This window comes from Ricinus communis, chromosome 9 (genome assembly GCF_019578655.1).
Source record: "Ricinus communis isolate WT05 ecotype wild-type chromosome 9, ASM1957865v1, whole genome shotgun sequence".
In the NCBI taxonomy this organism is placed as follows: Eukaryota; Viridiplantae; Streptophyta; class Magnoliopsida; order Malpighiales; family Euphorbiaceae; genus Ricinus; species Ricinus communis.
Window position 1 is genome coordinate 1,232,338 of NC_063264.1, and position 22,856 is coordinate 1,255,193.

The 22,856-nt window shown below is 34.5% G+C and overlaps 2 protein-coding genes across 6 annotated transcripts; one reads left to right on the forward strand and one right to left on the reverse strand.

The window, feature by feature from the left end:
• Positions 1–292: 292 nt before the first annotated feature.
• Positions 293–11,916, reverse strand: LOC8258792 (serine/threonine-protein phosphatase 4 regulatory subunit 3A). 4 transcript variants are annotated; one of them, XM_002519156.4, is made up of 24 exons: positions 11,522–11,911; positions 10,293–10,373; positions 10,048–10,147; positions 9,836–9,920; positions 9,696–9,745; positions 8,745–8,824; positions 8,371–8,430; positions 7,458–7,557; positions 7,278–7,355; positions 6,387–6,454; positions 6,186–6,254; positions 6,027–6,104; positions 5,805–5,900; positions 4,889–4,959; positions 4,702–4,779; positions 4,480–4,573; positions 3,450–3,554; positions 2,668–2,885; positions 2,459–2,573; positions 2,091–2,222; positions 1,899–2,006; positions 1,702–1,811; positions 1,536–1,631; positions 293–1,453 (listed from the first exon to the last, which is right to left on the reverse strand). In XM_002519156.4, exons 1-24 carry the CDS (start codon positions 11,564–11,566, stop codon positions 916–918), a joined length of 2,655 nt encoding a protein of 884 aa, XP_002519202.1. In that variant the 5' UTR covers positions 11,567–11,911; the 3' UTR covers positions 293–915. The 4 variants fall into 4 exon arrangements, with proteins under 4 accessions (XP_002519202.1, XP_015574745.1, XP_048235581.1 ...); XM_015719259.3 differs by having other exon boundaries at positions 1,702–2,006; positions 11,522–11,912; XM_048379624.1 differs by lacking the exons at positions 9,696–9,745; positions 9,836–9,920; positions 10,048–10,147; positions 10,293–10,373; positions 11,522–11,911 and adding an exon at positions 9,516–9,597 and having other exon boundaries at positions 1,702–2,006.
• A 3,223-nt stretch (positions 11,917–15,139) lies between these two features.
• Positions 15,140–21,514, forward strand: LOC8258791 (dihydrolipoyl dehydrogenase 1, chloroplastic). Of its 2 annotated transcripts, none has more exons than XM_015719255.3 (15): positions 15,140–15,651; positions 15,990–16,136; positions 16,269–16,403; positions 16,565–16,670; positions 17,157–17,281; positions 17,673–17,798; positions 17,926–18,006; positions 18,501–18,563; positions 18,661–18,735; positions 18,839–18,917; positions 19,003–19,103; positions 19,218–19,331; positions 20,328–20,441; positions 20,720–20,791; positions 21,125–21,514. In XM_015719255.3, the coding sequence occupies exons 1-15, from the start codon at positions 15,337–15,339 to the stop codon at positions 21,209–21,211; spliced, it is 1,740 nt and encodes a 579-aa protein (XP_015574741.1). In that variant the 5' UTR covers positions 15,140–15,336; the 3' UTR covers positions 21,212–21,514. The 2 variants fall into 2 exon arrangements, with proteins under 2 accessions (XP_015574741.1, XP_002519201.1); XM_002519155.4 differs by having other exon boundaries at positions 15,141–15,651; positions 21,184–21,514.
• The last annotated feature ends 1,342 nt before the right edge of the window (positions 21,515–22,856 follow it).

Consider the following 22,856-nt stretch of genomic DNA (forward strand, 5'->3'; position numbering starts at 1 on the left):
CGCAGACTCGACTGAATGCTGCTTCTGCTCTGTGACCTCTTAGTTGCAAAGTGGCAACATGTTAATATATAATAAATAAGCATATCACCGTTGGTTTCACATTCCACTCGGTTCAGCCCCTACCCCTAATCATAATGAAATTTCTTTACATACATCAATAGTTCGACACGATACAAAGCGTGAAAAACTAATGTCCCATGCCGGATGATATACAGCACGAGAGGGTGGAATTTCCAGTTGATTCAGGCTGCGATTTCAGGAAAAATGTTGAAACCGTTTCACAATCATGCACTGATGGAAAAAAATACGGCCACTTCATTTGTGTAATAACGAGTTCGAATTCGAATTCTAATTTTCATTCGGGTCTATAAATGACATTTCTACTACAATTGAGAAAATTTGGCTCTGGCCAACTCACTAACAACCTTCCTCTATTACAACCACACCCACCTCCACAAAACTGAACAACAAAGGGGACCTATGCAAGGGCATATATTGATGCCCTTTCATCAGAGTCCACGCGGGCTAACAAAGAACTAAACAAGAAAAGAAAAGGGAATATATAAGAAGACAGAAGGAAAAAGAGAATGTAAGAAAAAGGAAAAGAAAATTAATGCTGATGATTGTTTTACAAAAGCAACAATTCCTCGGCTCAACATCAGAAAGGCAGGTGAAGGGGGGTATACACTGGCCCCATATTATGAGTATTTCCTCCTTACCCTGGATGGCACTATACAGTATCCTCTCCTACCATCAACTGTGCTATAAACCGCATTCACCCATCTTTACTTGGTTCATTTCTTTCCATCTGTGTTGTTCATTCAGCAGCCAATGACTGACTTGCAACATCCACACGTGAAATAAACCAGCTAACCAGACATGTTAATTGCTGCAACTAAATCCTGAAACATCACTTCAAGATCCATTTACAGTCATTTCCGGTGAGGATTTTGGTGGTATTAGTGGACCATCCTCTCCACTCAACTGTCCATTTTCTGATGTGCTGTGCAAGCAATCAGAACAACTTCTAGAGGCAGCAGGTTCCTTCTCTCTATGGTTTTCCTCCCTCAAATTATTGCTACTATCACAACAGCTTCTAGAAATAGCAGGTTCCTTCGGTTGATGGCTGTCTTCACATAAGCCCTTGTTCCCATCAGCTGGTGAGGAAATTATATGCACTGAGCCTGCTGTTTTCTTACTGGGCAGCACCGCCTGGCTCAGTGTTGAGCAAAGAGCTGCAAACACACTCTCTCTTGATTTCGAGTGTTTACCTAGTCGCTGCTTCTTTGCTGCCTCAGACTCCTTATCCTTAGAAGGCAATTTACGCTTCAACTTAAGAGACTCCATAGTTCCTTCATCTTCCTCTAAGCTTTCTGACTGTTTCTTTGGAGGCGGTCTATAGTCTTCATCGTCCTCATCATCAGCATAGTCCACCAGTCCACCAGATCTTGAACTGCAGCATCAAGATGAATATATGAAGTGCATCATTTCCAGAATCTCTTTTCTCTAAAACTTGTAGAAGGTAAATCTGATACCTTAATGATGGATAGCTTGCAGCTACTCCATTGGATATTGAAGATTCAGGCTGAACTCTTTTGGCATGTAATGCAGATGCTGTATCTTCTTCATCACTAATTATGAATCAAATTAGTCAGAAAACAGCCTGGCAAAAAATTCTGCTAATATACAACCAAAACGCACCTGTCCTCATTGAAGTATTCCTCCTCTTCTTTTTCTAGAGCACGCTCATCATTTCTCCTTCTTGGGTCCAATGTGCCACCACTAATTTTTGTTACACAATTCTCTAAGCACTGCAATTTTATATTTGTCAGGCTATCAGCAGTAGGAAAAATTGGATCAAGTACTAAACTAGAAAAGTAGGCATAAGCTGAGAATACCTGCTCATATTTAACTTTAAAAGCCTGAATGGAAGCTAAATGCTCGAACTTAACCAACTCATTCCAGAATGAATCAACTATATACTTGATCAATACTTTCAGGTTTTCCTGGGTGAAGCAGAGCATCCAAAGGTTAGTAATTCCAAATGTATCTAAGAGGAAGAACAAAGAAAGCATTAGCAATATAGGCACCTTGCGGATATGCTCAAAAAGCTCTAAAATTGCAGAATGCAACAAATTATATCGGTTTCCATTGCCAACGAAGGCATCTACAATTGGTTTGAGGAGGTTGTGCTTCACAAAATGATTTGTCAGATGCTCATCCTGTGATTGATGCATAAAGACAATATATTAAGCGCAAGTGCTGCATATTAGTCACACTCACATTTAATGTTGCCGAAGGCAGATACATGATTTTACATCACAATCCATGCAGGAACAACAACAAAAGCATAGAAGTTAAATACAAATGGGAAAACAAAAAAGCAGTCAAACTCTAAAACATTGCTATTTTTTTCCACACATTTGGTCAAATGGTGCATTCCATCAAAGGGACATACATGACGAGAAAGAATAGTGCGAACAAAACGAACGGCAGCAACAACAAGGTACTTTTCCCTTCTTCGCGTTAGCATCAGAACTTTATCTATAATATTATTAAGGAGAAAGTTACACCTGAACACAGAAGAAAAACACATTTTACATGTCAGGGAACTGGAAGAAGGAAATAGATAATGTAAGGTTGTAAAATAAAGATGCAAAAATGTACTTTATTCTATAAGGATGGTGTAGAACACAGAAGCATAGCAATTCACAAATGTTTGAGAGAATTTCTGGCTTCACACTATTCTGATTCTCAACTCTTCGATTGGACCCTGAAGATCTGTCACTTGATTGCACAATGCTTTCAACTGGGCATGATGCTGTTATAACATCAATTAATTGCCCCAAGTGCTTCTCATAGAATATCTCAATTATACTATCTCTCTGCAGCAAAGATATACAAAGAAAGTCAACCATCAACGTGAACTCAGAGTAAAATACTAACAAACTGAAAAACATGTGAGAAGGAATTCTATTTTTAAAAAGTTCTACTGAGCAGTCTAACAAGTCAGCAGAACCACATACAAAATACATATCACATTCAAAAAGCTACAACTATATAGAAACCAAATGTATTATATACTCTGGCACCACATCTTATAAATAGAACATCGAAACCATGATGCAAAGGTCAGCATACAAAATGCCATTTACAGAATACTATAAGCACGTGCAATAAATGACAGCCAATGTCATGCAATAGTCAGGGGCAAATAAAAGAAGTGAACTCTGAAAGTAAAAGAATTATATATATGAAAGGGAGAGACGAACAAGAAGCGCAAAGGATAAAGACAACAAGAAGCAGAGCCAAAAGTAACTTGAGTGAACATATAAGCATTAAGCTCAGACAAAGATCAGGGAAATCGACACTACCAAGAAACACCATCACTATACTTAATTGACCAAAAATGACAGCTTCATATTGGAATGAACAATCAAGACAAGCACCTGTGCATGAGCTCCTGACAAGGTATAAGAATCCAGCAAACTCCGAAGAATTTCAAGAAACTGGCAGTGCATGTCCTCTCCAAAATCTGTTATCATACCTTTAACCTGTATATAGACAATATTTAGTCCATTGAATAGAACATCTGAGCTCAGGTCACTAGCTAATGGGACAAAGCAACATATTGGATACAAAATGCAATTGGAAGCAAAAGACACAGAATGAACTAAGAATCACAATTTAGACACAATAACAGGAACAAGTAGTATCAATTTATCCCAAACCAGAGGAGCAAGCACATCAATATTAATATCTACACCAAACAAATGTAAAAAGCAAGCATATCAATATTAATATTTAAACCAAACAAATGTAAAAAGCAAGCACAAAAATATTAATATCTAAACCAAACAAATGTAAAAGCAGAACGCGTAAAAACTGGGGCAGAATTTCACTAAAAATCAGTAGGCAATGACTCATGGAAAGAACTAGATGTTTAACCCAAACTGCACATTGAAAAGATTGAAGTTGGCAATGACATCAAAAGCATAAAAAAATTTCTAGATACACTATCTCGCATTGCAATATAACATATAATCATTGGGGAAAAGAAAAAGGGGGGAGAGAGTGGGAGATTTTCCCCAGTGACAACAACACAAGGAAGTGACAAGCCCACAGAAGAACTTCCCTTTAAGAAATCCATAACAGCAAATCACACATGCTGATAATAAAACAAGATCAACCATTTCAATCTCATCCATAGTAGTGATGCTGTAAAATTAGCTTTATAATTAATATTATAATGAAAAAGAAGTTTACAATTACACCTATTGAAACAACAAAAAATCTATTTTGTTCTCTTGTTTCAATGGAACTGGGATTATGCCCCTTTTAACTCCAGCTGTTGACAAATCAAGCCTTGAGCAGTTGGGGTGTGCCTAGGAGCACTCGGGTTGGTATTAATATGTTATTCAAATTCATCAGAACCTCCGCATAATAGATATCATAACCAACTCATAGAGTAGTACATACCAATAGTCCTAGAAGCGGAATTCCTTCCTGCCTAACAACGTAAGAACGTAGAAGGTTCGGATCTTGATTCAGAAAAAGAATAAGGATATCTGTCCTGCATCCATAAGAATGACTTGCAGTTAGGGTTGCATATCTGGAGTAAGAAAGAAAATTTATATGCTAACCACAGAAACAAAAAGGACAACAATGTGACATAGTAAGACAGAGAATGGTCATCATTACCCAGTCAGTATGAGTTTCTTGTCTTGATCCTGCAAAGCTTCAGTAATGATATCAAAAATACCTTCATTCACAAGATCCCTGCAAGAAACAAAGATCTTGACTTTTACGAAAGTATCAATTAACTACAAAAACATAACTAAAAAATTGCATTATAATGAGCAGAACCATCTAAAAGTTACAGGCTTACCTAAACAGCCGGAGTTGCTGAACCATCTGCAGGCTCTTGCTTAAACTACAAAACTCATGCAGGAAATATACCTATTTTGGTGAAAAAAAGAAAGCAAGAAGACAATTAGACAGGTGTAAGCAAAAATTATTGTGTAAATCATCAACACACTCATAAACTGAGTGACTCCATAAGTTCAAAATTAGCACATGTCAAGAAATTTATGATAAAATTACAAGTCTTCAGTGGTAGGTGACCTTGTTAGGCAATCTTGGGACTGAACATCCAGTGTCTAACCATTTAGAACCAGGTAAACAATCTATAACTATAGAACTGCGGAACAATCTATGACTCTAACCACAAGAAAGTTTCAATTCCCAAGGGATAAATCTCCAGGGAAGATATGCGTGCATTTCCTCTTTCATAAATATTAAACAAGAGAGCTGTGTTGATCTCCAATGCTCACCCTGCTACATTTCAGAAAGTCCCATTTTTTATAACTAAAGGCTATAGCTGAAATAAATAGTAAAAGACAAGGTAAGAAATGAAAACATAGTCCGCAGCTTTGTAAAATGACTGGTTCTCTATTCTTCCAAGGGCGCATTATTTTCATGTGTTAATTTGATGTGTGAAGATAAAAGCATGGATGTTGAAAAGATATAATAAAACCCTCATTTCTAGTAGTTCATCGAGAATATGACTCAGAGCACGAGTACCAAGGACTAAAATATTATCAAGAGTTTGACCAGACCAATATTTAGTTTGTTAAAAATACCAAGAACAACAGATAATTCAAAATTCATCCAAAAATGTTCTAATGCAGAGAGCAAGAAAGTGAGCATACAAAGGGGGAAAGAAATCATCTGACTAGCAGTAATATCTCACAATCATGCTGACATATATGAAGCAGAGAATTCATTTCAATGTCCACAATTACCAAATTTTTCTTCGACTCTGCAGATGTAGTGGGTGATCTCAACCTTGCAAATAATTCCTGAATAAAGGTACTGTCATCTTTCAACAAAGAAACAACCTAGAAGAGAGAAAAACAGTTAGGAATACAAATAACAGAGACCACAAAATGAAACCCAATTATAGACAAAATAATGAAAGTAACGAATTAAAAAACATATAAAGAATACAGCTTTTAGAATCTCACAACTGCATTATTTCCATGAATTATGGAATTGAGATTTGCAACTGTGGCCTCATCCAGTACTCTAGCCAAGACGACGTCCTAAATAGATATCAAATGGTAAGAATTCCCAGGCTAAAGACAAAGCAAAGACACTAGAAGCTAAGCACTAAAGATACAGACCTTTAAATAGCCAACTCTGTACGTCTGGTGAATTTTTGACAGGACAACAGGATCCTTGATGGGTATAGCCTTGAACATTAAAAATGTGAAAGCATGTCAGAAACGAGTAATGACTTCTTCAAGCAAATACAGCTTCCACCCTTCTTGCAATACCCCATCCCCAGCTTAAAAGGAAAAAAGGAACCAGTAAACAGCAGTTACCTCCTTGAAGACAACATGCTCTTTCAGAAAATTACGATGATGTTGGATGTGAGCAATTTCTGGATCATCTGAAAAAATATAGAATCAAGGCATGTCATCAACATCATCATGCATCAAGTACTAGTAATGATGAGAACTAGTTTCTAAACACTGAAGTATCAACTAACTGACATTAATTCTGCCAGTACTAAATATCCAAATATTGGGACCCAAGAAAGAAACATAAACAAACTAGGTCCAGAGTATGTGAGATTAAACACAGCAAGCATGTCATTAGTTAAGAAATTCATAGATGACAAATATAAAGCATATAAAATACCTTCCTTCCAGACTAAGACAGCAATCCAATATAATCAGTTAAGCACAAACACTAAAACCACTTTGTGATTTGTGCGAGTAGATTTGGCAGCAAAAATAACACATGCAAATCTAAAAAGAAATTAATATTTAGAAGTAACTTAAGAAGTATACCATTTAACTACATATCTCACTTACAATTTATGGCTCGCTGATCAAAACATCAACCATAACACAATTGACAGATTCAGAATATACCACAGCACAACTCATAATAAGTACCAAGACTATCATTCATATTTCAACAGACTTCATTGTTATCTGCATTTTCGCATGACACAAGAAACCTGCAAGTCTGATGAATATAGCCATATAGAACATCAACTTAAAAAGATAAAACCAGATCTACTTGAACCCCAAGTGAAATGAAATTAACTAAGATCAATTTAGACTTGCTTCAATGATATCACCTTCAATGAAAACCAGCACTCATGTAACCAATCATAATAGGTAAACTATGCAGACAGTTCCAAGTTATCACATATACTACAAAGATTAATATAGAATGCTGCACACTACTAGAAGTGCACTTACACTCAAGTGAACCAATAATATCCATGATCAATTCATCACCAAATATTTTCTCAAAGATTTGAGGACTATTCAGAAAAACTGCAGGAAACAAAAGAAAAATTAGGAAAATTGATCAAAGGGCACAAAAACAGATAACACGCATGAAGTCAAAACTACAGGTACGACTAAGATGGTACTGACTGATCCCTCTGACAATTTTGAATATCATGTGAAGGCCATCAGTATTGTCCAGATCTTCACAGATTCTAAATAAGTCCATCAGCTTGCGGAAGAAATTTTGCTGCATGAGAAGAAACTTTATTCAGAACCTCAATCATTCAAAAACAAAGAAATTTAGATACAAGAGAATCATCAAAAGAAATTTAAACATTAGAAAAACATTAGAAACAGATAACAAGGAGTAGCACATTGTGCTCATAGCAAAGGATTGTCAGACCCAAAAAAGGAAAAATACTGACTCAACAGGCAATCAGTTTTTTTACCAGTTACCAAGTTCAACACGCATAGTATCAGTCCTCTCCATGTCATTAAATCCATTATTAGCAATTATTCACAACCTATCAGTGTTTATCATAAGTATTACAGTTCGCAATAATGCACCATTTAGTTATTACCAGGCCCAAGATGAGTACTCAATAATTACACCAGTATGAGAAATCATCATCACAGCATAGCCACAGTTCTCTTGTTGTTCAGATACAATGTCCAAGATGTTCAATTGAAGAATACCCTCCAGCATTATAATACATTTATGCTTAAAAGATGTAGGAGCTTTCCATTATAAAACTTTCAAATAAAAAATCATATATGATCTATGGCCATTGACCTGTGTTTGGATTTCTTAGTGGCACTGGAGGAAAAATAAAAGAGCTATCAAGTGAAATGTTGCATCGGAATTTGCATTGGAATATTCATTAAGAGTATGAAACAGTAAAAATTAGTAGCAAGTTAAAACCAGCATAATAATCAAGTTACCATGATGCTTTTCACTATGCTCGTACATGGACATTTATGCAATAAATATATTGATGAAACATAGACAAAATTATCCAATCAACAAAAACTGGAAGGAAAAAGCACATATGAACCTTACATCATTCAGAATAAGCTCTGTCAATCTCATCTGATCAGCAATGCCGCTCTCAGATACAGTCTGTAAAACATAAAAAATCATTCAAATTATATTGAACAGTCATCCGCAAGAATCAATGGATCCACACACACCTCCACACAAGATAACAAAAACAAGAAATACATAGTTCCATATAAACAAAAGGAGAGAAACAAAGATACAACATTATTGTCATGGGACAAAGCTGTAGTGACATCCATCACAAAATCTTATAATTACATATAGAAAAGTGATACTGCTTATGCACGTGCATCCGCACACAAAAATAAATAAACTAAAGGAGCACATTGATGCCACAAAACGAAATATGGAAAGACACATAAAAAATTTCATACCTTAAGTATCAATGGAAGTGTAGAAAGTTCAACTGCAGGCAACTCCCTCAGCTCACTATTCATGCTGTGAAATGTCTCATCTGCAAGTATATGAAAGAACAATTAAAAATAAATACAAGCAATCCAGAAAAGACAAGGCACGTAACACTAGATCACACAGCATAAAAGAAGTCTGAAGATGGTAGTCTCTGGGAAATAACTATCTTCTCTGGACATCATTAATGCACGCATGGCAAACAAGAATGTTATTCGATTGCCAGTAGAACTTCTACTATTTATTTTTAAGCTCCTTAGAAGAGTCAATTCCAAACAAAAAAACGTTATAGGAAAAAAATGAAACTGTGGGTGTAAGATTAGGAAAATACTATAGTTCCATATACGATTTTTTTTTCCTGAAAATCTTACTTCATCTACATAATAGCATGTATTTTCTTTTCTTTGGCAATAAATATGCACATACTATAAGTAAGCAACCAGAAACTTGTGCGCATTTAAATGTAGAGTCCGCTGAAGACACAATGCGAGTGACATAAAAATCTAAATAGTCATATAATGCAAAAGCAGCTTCTCTCATTGTTCAGATGTAGAAGTTAATTACATTGGGAGTGAAAAGAACTTCATATGCTCGGGAGCTGGACAATTTATGGTATTAAACATGGGATTCACACTTAAAAATGGGAAAGGAAGAAAAGAAAATCTGATTTTTGAACAATTTGAATTAGTACAAATAGCTGTTGGTATGATTATAGGGATAAGCACAAGATACACAACTGTATAAGGACAAGCAAGTAGAAAATGGAGCATAATTCGGGTTTACACCAGATGATACAATGTCCATTGCATAGTTGCAAAAGCTTTAGGATCTGAAAATTTGTTCAAAGTTCAATACCAAAGATAAATAATTGCATGAAAACTGATGGTTTTTAAAAGGATATGAATATCAATACTTACTGTTAAGAGTGCTAAACTGCAGACTTCTTTGCACATTACAGATATGATCCCTAAAAGACAATCAGACAGGTTCAGCGTCAGGATACATATAATAAAATCAAAAACAACAGTGAGAACAAGTATAAGCTGTTTCCGATTACCATATATAAGAGCACCCTGTTGTTTCTTGAAAACTTAAAGCTAATTCTGTGGAAAATTCTGGATCTCTCCATGAAATTATTGTATCTGAGAGAAAAGAAGTGGAAGGATCATTTAACCCAACCCAAAGAATCATGATAACCTCACTTCATATTAGCTCTCTACTAGGAAAAATATGTATTAGCAACAAGGCGTTTGTGAAACACTAGAATACCTTCTTGCTTTCTGTAAATGTCATCTGGTATGATGCGATGCAGAAGCAATGTTTCATTGTCTTCTTCATCAATAACGTACAAACCCAGTTCTTCTGATCTCTGCTTGATAACATTTGCATTTATCAAAAATTGCTCATTTTTCAATAACTACTTGATACGATTCATTTAGTTAAATTTCACCCTAAAAATCTTAGCTGTAATAGGGAGAAGAAAAAGAAAAATCCGGTCATGAATTCGAACACACCTCTAGATAGTCGACAGTAACATGCCCTGTCCCTTGGTCATCCCATTTACCATCTTCATTCAGGCGGTATACCTTCACCCGCTGCAATTAAATAAAACAAGCACATAGGTAAAACAAAGATGGATTAACCATAATGCTGAATTTGCAATATAAAAGAAAAAGGATATATTAAAAAGCATGTACAAATCAAATGAGAAGTAACCTTCATAATAGAAGTAAACTAACTTAGTAACTGGTCATGATCACATGACTGCAATCATTGACACTGAAACATAAATCTTGTTTTGAAAATTATGTAGAGTATTCTAAAAGGACAAAATAAAATTTCACATAGTACATCCAAGAATTCATAAGAATGCAATTGAATAAATCTGTATAATTATAATCACGTAACTAAATTAAAATAATGATTGTCCTACGAAGAAAGCATAATAATTCATCAAGTTCATTCATGCAATGTAATTATTGGTGAAAGTGCCAAATAAGGAAAGAAAGTGAATAAGAATTAAAAAAAAAGACAAAATTAGCTGTCTACAAGATACATCCATCCCAAGTTGGCAGTTTATGAGGAAAACTGTTTCAAAAGAAGCAACAACTTGTGCACCAACAAAATCACAAGTTCACAACAACTATGCTCCAAATCCAGGTTCACGGAAACATAGACCAAGATCAGTTTGACTAGCTATAAAAAAGGAAAACCAAAAAGCATCCACTAAGCTCAGTCCCATAGCTAAATATATCAAACTTTAAACACATGTAGAATGCCTCATTTAGACTCCCACGAGTCTGCGCCTAATTGCCTCTCAGCCTTGAGTTCCAATAATTCAATATCTAAAAATCTATTGCTCATAAAATAAATAAATCTCAGCCTCCATCACCTCATAGTAGAACATACACCATACTACAACCCTAGCTGTTACTTGCACCATCAAGCAAATACTATGAAATAGTTGAATTGCATAAATTGCTTAATACAAGTCAATAAACCAACTGGAAACGAAATTCTACTCTCGAGAAACCTTACAAAGAGACAATTTGCAATAAATAACCATCCAATCCAGTTACACCAACCACAGTTGAACTCTTCGGTAATAGTAGATTCAGTAACACAGCCAAGTAACAAAAGGAACCATAATTTAGAAGTTAACTCGAGCTTCAAAACTGCTAGCTTTGTACCATATGTCCAATTCTAGGGCACAAGCGAAAGAAAAAGCTATATAATAAGTTACCTGCATCGGATTGGAGGTAGCTTGCGATTTGTCTTGCGCGCCCATAATCAGCTCCTGGCTTCACGTGTCAAATTGGAAACCCTCAAGGACTTAAACTAGAGTAATAATTAGCTTATAACGATATTAAAATTAGGGTTTATGAAAGGGAGAGAAATAAAAGAGATTAAAATAAAAGACTTAGAATAATAAGCAAGAGATTCGGGTTCGGGATCAATAGGAAACCCTAACCGCCATTAACGTAGCGAAACGGAACTTCGATTTTTCTCTCTCTAACTCTCTCTCTCAATGGCTTTTTCTCTCTTTTCCTTTTTATTCTTTTCTGTGCAAGTGTCGTTCCTCGCCCTTCGATAAGAGAGAGAGAGAGGGAGAGAGAAAAGTGAGAAAGAGGGGAAAAAAATAATGTTTCATGTACATTTGGATTTTAAGGAAAAAAAAAATAGAGCCAATCTAACGCCCTGGAATATTATCTTAATTACAAAATGACCAGAACGAGCTTGTATCATTCTCGTTGGGGGATGACCACGGTCTCGGTTCGAAACGGAACCATTTTTGGTCTCATGATTAGAGGGATGGCCAGATCAGCACCTGAGGCAATTCCCCTCGAACCAAAGTTGGTCTCTATTTCGTGCCAGTTTAAGTTCAATAATACATGAAAAATTATGGCTGCATTTGGCACACAAAATAAATAAAAGGGACAAGGCAAGAAAAATATTTAAATTGAAATGTAAAATACAATATCAATATATTTTATCTATTAGTAGCTTATTTAAAATAATTATTAAACCAAATTAAGTAACATAATTAATATTTAACAATAGCATATAAACATATGTTTATGATTATTAATTAAAATTTTAAGTCTTGCACCTACGATTGATGACTAGAATATTAGTTTCCTACTGATTTTCATTTCTTAAGTTCAAAATCTTAGTCTTTTATTTTTTTATTTTTTATTTAACTTAAGTTGTTTTATTTAAACATTTTATTGATTTCAATAAGTTATTTATGAATTTATCAAAAAAGTTATATTTTATTAATTTTAAGTGAAAAAATATATGTAAGTTTACTTTTATGTTATAATAGAATAAATTTGCCGTGATTTTTTAAAAGACTAAAAATTATTATCGAGAGAAAATAAAAAATCTCTTATTTTTTTCTCGCAGGACACAATATAAAAAAGAAGTATTTGACATGTTATATCATCTCTTTTCCAATATAGTTATGTAATTTTTATTTATAAAAAAATAAAACAATTTAAATTAAACAGCATCTATAATTTTTATTTCTATTTAATGCGATAATATCAGACTTTTAAACATTAATTTATAATAAAACATGAATTATTAGATAGTATTAGTTTTAAGTTTAATTATTTCGATTTATAATAATAATGGTAGTCGTAGAGTGCTAATCATCCACATACACTTTTAATCGATCTAAATTATATAACTTAAAGTATTACCGATACATAATGAGGTTTCATTTTTAAAGCTCAAATTTAGATGTAATGAATATTTATAATATTTAAATATTGACCATATATGTAAAATAAATTAATAGTCTTTAGTTAATTTTAATTAAAATAAATCTTAACTGTTTAATTTATTAAAAAATTAATATCAAATTACCTCCGAGTAATTTTTATTTTTATTTTTTAAATAGCAGCAAACAAGTTCAGTTGGTCTCTTGCAAGTATTGCTTCGTGCGAGTTACCTTTAGAGTGGATCCCTTACCCGCCTATCCCTTTAAAGACGCACACAGACAGATCATTTTGATTGGCCGAGGATGTAATTACTAATTAATTGTGGGCGTGAGGGCTCACTCGCTCATGAATCAAGGTCCGATGACAGGACGGTGAAAGCACAACCAATGATTGAAGAACAGGCACACACATGAGCTGAGTGGTAGCACAAAACAGTAGTCCACCAGACGCAATATGTTAGTCCATATGACTATTATTGATTTATTTATTACTTACCAGGGGTCAGTAAAAAGAAAAGATTACTAGTATTTACAAACAGATGACTGTTGTGTCAAAAAAGAAAAAGAATAACTGTTAAACAGTTAAAGTCAAAGATTGGTTTTAACGTGGCCTCAACTGATTGGATGGTTCGTCAAACCGTGACAATTTTCGAAAGCATAGGGTCTCTCGGTCCTCTTATTTTATGAGCATCGAGCTCTAAATTCATTTTAAAAATGAAAACTAAAATGAATCTAATATACAATAACAATTGAATTTAAATAATATTTTATTTTACAACATTTGATGTCTGAAGTAATAATTTAATTTAATTTAAATAAAATAAATATTAAAATAGTTGTAGTAAGAGAAAACATATATTCTTTTATTATTTTTCTACTATTTAACAACAAATGATAAATTATTTATAAGTCTTTTTTTGTGATTTTAAAAAAATCACTTTTAACATACTAAATATCAGAAATTATTATTTTAAAATTGTTCCTATGCTTATAAACAATAAAAATGAGTTATATTTCGAATAATTATTTTGAAAAATATTTCTTAAAAAAATATTTTTATGCTTGTGTTTTGTACATATGGTTGGAAAAGTATTTATCAATTGAATCAGTTTTAATTAAAGGGTTGTTTACATAAATATCTCTTCTCACAAGAATTATTATATTTTCACCTCATAAAAGAAAATCTTACAAAAATCTCTTTTTTATGTAAAAGTTATTGCAAAAATACACTTTTTTTATTTTCTCGACGGAAATTTACGATACGAGCTATACTTATAAAGTGAGATATTTTATGTGCCTCTTACATTTAATATAATAAAATCATAAAAATCGAATAATGATTAATGAATTTTTTAAATTTAAAAATAACTACTTTAATTTTTTATTTTATGATCTAATTCCTATATGAGTCTAATTTTTATGCGGTGCATTTGGTTCATTCTTGATTGCCAATGCTAATGCAGAGACGACGGTATTCATAATTGCAGTCGAAGTGGGAATCTATGCTGTAATGGTAACATCCTCGAGATTTGGATAAGACATCAATACACGCGGGTACTGCCTTGCCACAACGTAATAACAAACACGATAGTTTTTGCTGCAGTTGCAGACTTGATTCTTAGATCAGTGAACAGCAGCAGTAATTCCAGTACCTTGATCAAGTTATCAGTTATGACCACGTTTTCTATAGGCCTACTTTTACTGTTGTTTTTTTTCTTTTTTGCATTAATTGTGAAGGGGTTAAAATGCAACTGCAGTGCATGTGGCGATGTAACACTCATTTTATATTTTGGGCCAATTTTAATCTAATTAGCCCTTCAGTGAAAAAGTGAGGATACATAAAAGAAAACATTTGGATTTTAAATTATTGTTTAAAAACAATTAATAATCTTTTTATCTTCATTAACCATTTAACGATCAACACCACAAACACATCTCCATGATCCTCAGAAGAGATTCATATGTTATACAAACATGTATATAGTCAATCTTATTTTATTTAATATTTAATAAATTATATTTATGGACTAATAAATTTGTAAAAGTAATATTGTAAGATATTTAAATTTAATAATTTATTAAATATACTAATTATAAAAGTGTCCGTATACTTAAAGAAAATTCAAATAATTAGGCAAAACAGGACAACTAACGAAGAGCAGGAAGATAGTAAAGAGGAGGTGGTTCATCAGCCGCACGCACACATTGTAAACTCCGCCCCTTTCCAGCACTTAACGGATTTATCAAAGCCTTTTCCTTCATTACTAAAACCTCAGATCTTTCCTTACATTTCCTCTTCATTGCATTTCCTTTCTACAAATCAGAGCATAAAAATGCAATCCTCACTCACAATCTCCCTCTCTCAACCTACAACAAGTACATTTCCTAGATCAAACTACACTTTCGGTTCTCTACCTTGTAAGCCTACAATTAATCTCCGTTTTTGTGGCTTGAGAAGGGAGGCGTTAGGGTTTGCTTGTCTTTCTCGACCTCACAATCGCCACCAGCTTCGCCGTCCAGTTCGGTCGAACAAGATTTGTGCTTCTGTTTCTGATAATGGAACTGTTCCTAAGTCTTTTGATTATGATTTGATTATTATTGGTGCTGGTGTTGGTGGTCACGGTGCTGCTCTTCATGCTGTTGAGAAGGTATACTGTGAAATGTTGAATCAACTAAATATATTTAACTGATTGTATAATGGAAGTTGAAATCTTGGATTAATCATTTTGACAAGCTCAAGTAATGAATCATAATACTCGTACGAGAAACTTGCTGACCAATAAAAGCGTGTTGCTTAGTTTGGAAAGTCTGAAACTGCAAGAATTCGATTGAAGTGAATTGAATTCTATATGTTTGGAAAGCTCATAGCTGCTAGAATTAAATTCTTACATCTTCATTTTTTTTCTCCAAAAAAGAACGCAAAAAATGACATGATGGTAGTTTTCTACAAGAGAATTGAATTTCTTTTAACACTATATGAGTGCAGGGTTTGAAGACTGCTATTATTGAAGGAGATGTGGTTGGAGGCACATGTGTAAACAGAGGATGTGTTCCTTCTAAAGCTCTTCTTGCTGTCAGTGGCCGGATGCGTGAACTTCAGAGCGAACATCACTTGAAAGCTTTAGGTCTGCAGGTAATGGTTTTTGTTTTTAAGCTGGGTCAGAAATTCTTTTCTATGAAATTTATTCAATATTGTACATGTAGATTTATGTAAAGGCTTTTGTTTTACGGCGCTGCTTTCTGTTTTTCATAAACTTTATGATAGGTTTCAGCAGCCGGATATGACAGACAGGGAGTTGCTGATCATGCAAATAATCTTGCTTCAAAAATTCGAAATAATTTAACAAATTCAATGAAGGCACTAGGTGTTGACATATTGACTGGCGTTGGCACAATTTTGGTGAGTTTATGTTCTTTTTTATATAAAGTTGGGAGCTTTATAATTTTTATTTTATTGCTTTCCCTTCAAATAAAGTAAATTCAATTGTTATTGGAATGAATCTATAACATGATCTTGTGACCTAATCTTCATGCTACTGTGATATCTGTTAATGCATTCAGGGCCCACAAAAGGTGAAATATGGGAAAGACAACATTGTGACTGCAAAAAACATAATCATAGCTACTGGTTCTGTTCCATTTGTCCCTAAGGGCATTGAAGTTGATGGTAAGAGCTTACCCGCCTTAGTAAGAAATAATGTGTCTTTCCTATTATCATGTTGGTTAGGAGTTGGAAATGCAAGATACTGAAGAGACAGATTTAAATCAATTGATTTAACGAGGATTGATAAGGCTGCATCTAAGTCAAATGCTATATTATTAAGAATAACTCGGTTCAAACATAACAAAAATAGAATTCTTCCCCCTGCTCAGTTGCTTATGTCTGCGGTTCTCATAAATGACATTTTATGAACAATTCTTGAGTACTTTGATCTGTGATTAAGCATACCATTAGTAATTTCATCACTCAAGAGTTGGATATCATGATTAGGCCTCATGTTCATAAGTAGGCTAGAAGATGATGCAAGTCATGTAACTTAGTTAATTTCCGTTATTATTTGATCTTAGATGTTAGATTCAAGTAGATGATTGTCTGCAATGTTTTTATTTTCTTGTGCTTTTAGATTTCAAATTCCTGCATAATAACCTGCAGGGAAGACTGTAATTACAAGTGACCATGCACTCAAATTGGAGTTTGTTCCTGACTGGATTGCAATTGTTGGAAGTGGTTATATTGGTCTCGAATTTAGTGATGTATATACTGCACTTGGAAGTGAGGTAGACTGTAGATCCTGTAACTCCTTCATTTTCTTCTTTATTCTATTCTCGGAAAGCATTATCAGTGTTCTGCTGGAAAAATTAGTATCATCTGAATTTGTGGTTCTGGATTATATTATTTAATGCTCTTCATCTCCTCCCTTTACCTCAACTATGCATGTAAGTTACTTCTCTACCAATGGGACCTAACTTGGCATAGAAAGATGCTTAGAGTTCACTTCTTGAATGGCCATGCTATTCTTTTCAAAAAGAAATGGGCTGGACCAGCTATAGCATTCCTATATTGATCAATACAGTTAGTTGGCATGGCATTGTGCACCTTTCTTTTTTCTGGGTATAAAATTGGATGTTCTATAATCCTCCCAAACGCTTCAAATGAGTTTTTTTACAGGTCACCTTTATTGAAGCTCTAGATCAGCTTATGCCTGGATTTGATCCTGAGATTGGGAAGCTGGCTCAGAGGGTACTAATAAATCCACGGAAAATTGACTATCATACTGGAGTGTTTGCAAGCAAGGTAATTAGGAGTTTCATAATTATATGCTTTTTATAGTGGTTGTCTCAACTTGTTGCATTTATATATAATCCTTTTCCTTTTCTCCTCACATTGCATTCATGTTTTTCTCACGGTGTTATTTATACAGATCACTCCAGCAAAGGATGGAAAACCAGTCACTATCGAGCTTATTGATGCCAAGACCAAGGAACATCAAGATACATTGGAGGTAATTTGAGTTGTGTGCAGTCATGGAGTTTGGGTGTCAAGATGCTTAAATTCTTCTACTTCCATTATTGTTAAATGAGAAAATCATTGCTTAAAATTCTTAGTCTACACCAGTATTCTCGATTTGATGATTTCCATCCACAAAATTCATGTTCAACTAGTCGAAAAGAACTTGGTCAATAAACTTACATGTTCCTGCTTTTAGGAACTCAAGGTAGTTTGATTTATAGTGAACCTCTTATTTTGGGTTTTGTTTCTTTTCTTATGTGAATTTAGTCCATTCAATGTGAGTTTATTATTTGGTATTTAGTTATGCTGAATTACCATTGCATAAGCAGTGTGCCTGACATGCAGGAAGAGTTTAAAACTTGAATCAGGAAGAGTTTAAAACTTGAATCTTATCTAAATGCCGTATTCAAAACCTTTTTTGCAATTGATCAATTAGTGATGTTTGTCATTACATTTGCCATAACTTTAGCTTTATTGTGGCTGCAGGTGGATGCAGCATTAATTGCAACTGGACGGGCTCCATTCACAAATGGCCTTGGCCTGGAGAATGTTCGTATCACTTGACAACAATGTGAATCAGATTGTGTACTTCTTTTTCCGGAATGTGGAAATGGTTCTGATTATTTTCTTTTTCTTCTTTGCACAGGTCAATGTTGTTACCCAACGTGGTTTTGTCCCTGTCGATGAGCGTATGCGTGTTATTGATGCTAATGGAAATCTGGTTGGTTTGCTAATCTCTTTTAGTTTCATTGTGGTTCACTCCTGTTGTTCATTTATTTATTTATTTTTCATGCTGGTACTGATTTTATAATTCCAACCATCAGGTACCTCACTTATATTGCATTGGTGATGCAAATGGTAAAATGATGCTGGCTCATGCAGCCAGTGCACAAGGAATTTCAGGTTAGTTGCGAACAGCTTTGCTTTGCATATGCAGGAATCTCCCCTGATGCTTTCTTTTAATCTGTTTTACGCTTTGCATATGCAGTGGTTGAACAAGTAACTGGAAGAGATCATGTGCTAAATCATTCAAGTATTCCAGCTGCTTGTTTCACTCATCCTGAAATCAGTATGGTTGGATTGACAGAGGTGCAATTCTTACATTTGATTTTGTTTTCTGCAACTGTTTGTTTTCTTCTTGGCTGTCAGACTCGAATCAAATTTCTCGTATATTGAATCATTAACTGATTACTACATTCTTAGCCTCAAGCAAGGGAGAAAGCTGAAACAGAGGGATTTGAAGTAAGTGTTGCCAAGACAAGTTTTAAGGCCAATACAAAAGCCCTTGCAGAAAATGAAGGAGAGGGACTTGCTAAGGTTACATTTCTCTACTGTTCTTCAATAGTGTTCTAGTTCAAACATAATGGGTATTGTCAATTGATCCTATTCCCAGAGCTATTCCGTTGTTTTCGCTGATACCTAATTTGTTAAACATTTGATTACCTATGTGGGATCCTATCTAATCTCTCACATAGTTATGCTGACTGCTGAGAATCATGGAGTGAAACTTCTTTGCCTTAGAGCCTACACACCATATCCTAAAATTTAATTCAGCTGTTAACGTAACATTACAAGTCAGTTTATTTATAATTTTGTTTCCCCTGGAGATGAACTGACTTATGTGTTCTACTCATATATTGCTCAATTAAATGTCAGACATGTGTTTGTTGAGTGCTAATGTCTCACACTTGCCAAGAGTCTTGACCAGACTAGCATCTGGCTGAAAGCGACGTCGAATATAGATTGTGACATAAGCATGCAGTATTAAAGTAGATAAGCAACTAGCTATGCTGTTTATAATCACAAAGAAAAGTCTGAGTAGAACTATTCAAAGTAGCAAGATGCATCAAAACAAAGAATGAATGTTTCTGGTGGTTTCTCCCATTGAGTTAGACATCTATGTCAGTTGCAAATGGAGTGAGTTAGGGCCTTAAATATTATATAGGCCTCTTCACCAAATAGCTCAACTTTAGCACTGGATGCTCAGACATGTCATTTCACTTTTTCTATTAGTACCTACATGCTAGGATTGTTTGTTGGTGTTTAACGTGCTGTATTGGTAAGGTTACCTGGGCCTGCAATGGGAGGGCATGTCCAGTAATTGCATGTTGACTGTGTGTGAAAAGTGAGGTTCAGTGTGACCTTATATGGTGTGCGGACTTCTTTACCTTTGGTTTATATCTTCGGTCACTCCCTCCATGCTCTTTACTAGTTTTCATGCTGCTTCCTCCGACTTACCTTCTAAATATCTACATGCAAGATTCTCAGTTTAACTTCAGCTTCCATGGTTGCTATACTTTTGTTTTCCTGCAGTTGATATACAGACCTGACACTGGGGAGATACTTGGAGTTCATATTTTTGGGTTGCATGCTGCTGATCTCATTCATGAAGCATCCAATGCTATTGCTTTGGGAACCCGTATTCAGGCAAGTGTTTCAAACCCAAATCACCTGGACTGCTAATTATACAGGAACTAAAAGTCTTTAGAATGAACTGCTTGTGAACTTGGAAGATTATTGTCGTGCTGCAATTTCTACTTATTCATAAAACATCTAATTTTTGTTTCTTGTTTTTTACATACTGAAAGTGGTTTAAGTTAAATTGGCTTGAGACTTTGTTGGTTGTTTCGTGTCCGATTCCCATTCTTTAGAAGGAAAAATGCAAATGCACATACATGAAGCTAATTATGTTTGGCACCATGCAGGATATAAAATTTGCGGTTCATGCACATCCCACTCTGTCCGAAGTCCTTGATGAACTTTTTAAATCGGCAAAGGTGAGTTTCTCATCTGATATTCATCTCTAACATTGCATTATCCATGCTCTCATCTTCTCTGGTTTTGTTATAACGCCAAATGGAAAACCTCTGGAGACTGGGAAAGTAGTTTGTTAGTTCTGATATTGATTAGAAGGGTGGCTAAGTTATTGTCATATTACATCCACACATGCGTTTGGCTGTAACATTACTGAATCCGGCAATGCATGTGTCACTGATACTATATCTTATTCCTATTCCTTCTACATAAAGCATGCTCTTGGTATACTACCTGTTTCTAAAAGTAGTTATCTAATTTTTAAACACATTTGGTGGTTGCATATATTTGTTAAGCTGAAGACAGCACCATCCATCTTCAAGCTAGTGACAGAAGTTTTTAATTTATGGAGCAGGTTGAAGCTCATGTCTCAAGCCAAGTGAGTGAACCAGTTGCAGTCTAGGTATCTCAAAATGAAAAACTAGTACAAAATTTTGAAGAAATTTGCTTGTGTTAGGGAGTGCCAGGAACTGTATGCCCCAGGTTAAGAGAAGAAGTAGTAGACAAATTTACTACGCAATTAGAAGAAATATCATCATCAAGTATTGCGCTGTTTCCTTGGTGGTGGTTGGGACGGGAATCTCTATTCTGTTGTTGCAGTGCTTTATTGAGTTGGTTGCTCATGCAATTGCAAAAATTCTCCAGTTAATAGTTATTTTAATATTAAGATTCATTTTTCGGTTTTAGTTATGGACATTATTACTCCATTAATGGAGTTCCAAGTGCCTATTGTCATCCTTTTCTGAGCAAGCCAATAACATGCCGAGCTGGAGCAAAATTTTGCCTATAATAACTTGATGGAAAAGTTATCAAAATGGTACTCTCACTCTTTCATGCTATAATTTCCACAAACAGAAGCCGTAAATTTTTAAGAATTGAACAATTTGGATTAGAAGTTCAAAACCTCACAACCGGAAAAGAAAAAAACTCAATATTTTTTGTGTGATTCTCATCCATAAAGTGATCTATTTTTATAGCATGTTTAGTTAAAATAAAAATGGAATTCATTTTTTATTTTTCACTTTGAATCTCTTACGTTTGTCGATTTTATCCCAATCCTTCTTTTCTTCCGAAGAAAGAGAAGATCTATCACTTTGAATCTCTTAAATTTCGTCCCGGACCTTTTTTTCTTCCGAGAAAAGGAAAGATCTATCGTAATGTAAAATACCAGTAGTCGCAAAATCTTAAAAGATTACATAATCTCAAAATATAGACTACAAAGTCTTAGTACAACAGAAACTGTCAGATTAAAATTTTATGGAATCTTAAAATATAAATTACAAAGTTATAATAATACCAAATATTCTATCATATTGAAAATTTTTATTAATCTATTTTTAATTCTTAAAACCCAATAAATGTCGAAAACTCAATTCTTGAAGCAATGAACGCAACAAGTGAGACTAGTGATATCATTTTTGTACCCACGCAAATTTGAAAGATGAGAATGCAAAAAATCCACCTCGCCTATGCTTTCGAGACGAGCATAGAAAATCTTCTTCACCCCATTCACCCAGATTCAACTCAGAAGCCAAAAAAGCTCCCATCAAAATCTTTAGCTACCCATTGAGGAATTCGCTTTTACAAGCAATAGCTAGTCGCGGGAGTGTCCGACTGAAGCAGCAGAATTCCAAAACCAAACATGCAGTTATACATCTATGCACGCTTCAATGGATGCACCCAAAAAGGAAAGAATTAAGACCTTGAACAGGGAAGAACTAGCAACTAAAGAATCATGTTCTTAACCATCTTTGTTATGCAGTTAGGTGTATCAGTAAACACAGGTCTCAAAATCAGGCAACCAATTTACTAATGCTAACCAACAGATTAGTCCTCACTTGCATTTACCAACGCTAACCAACAGAGCAGACTTGTCATACAAAATTGCCATATCATTTCTACAATGTTATAGAAGAGTATCATAGCCACAGCAAATAAGCTGACACGGGAATTATAAAAGCACAAAATGCTCAGACCAATAGCTTTCCCCTTTATTAAATCACAAAGCTGGAAGGAACAAAAAGGGCA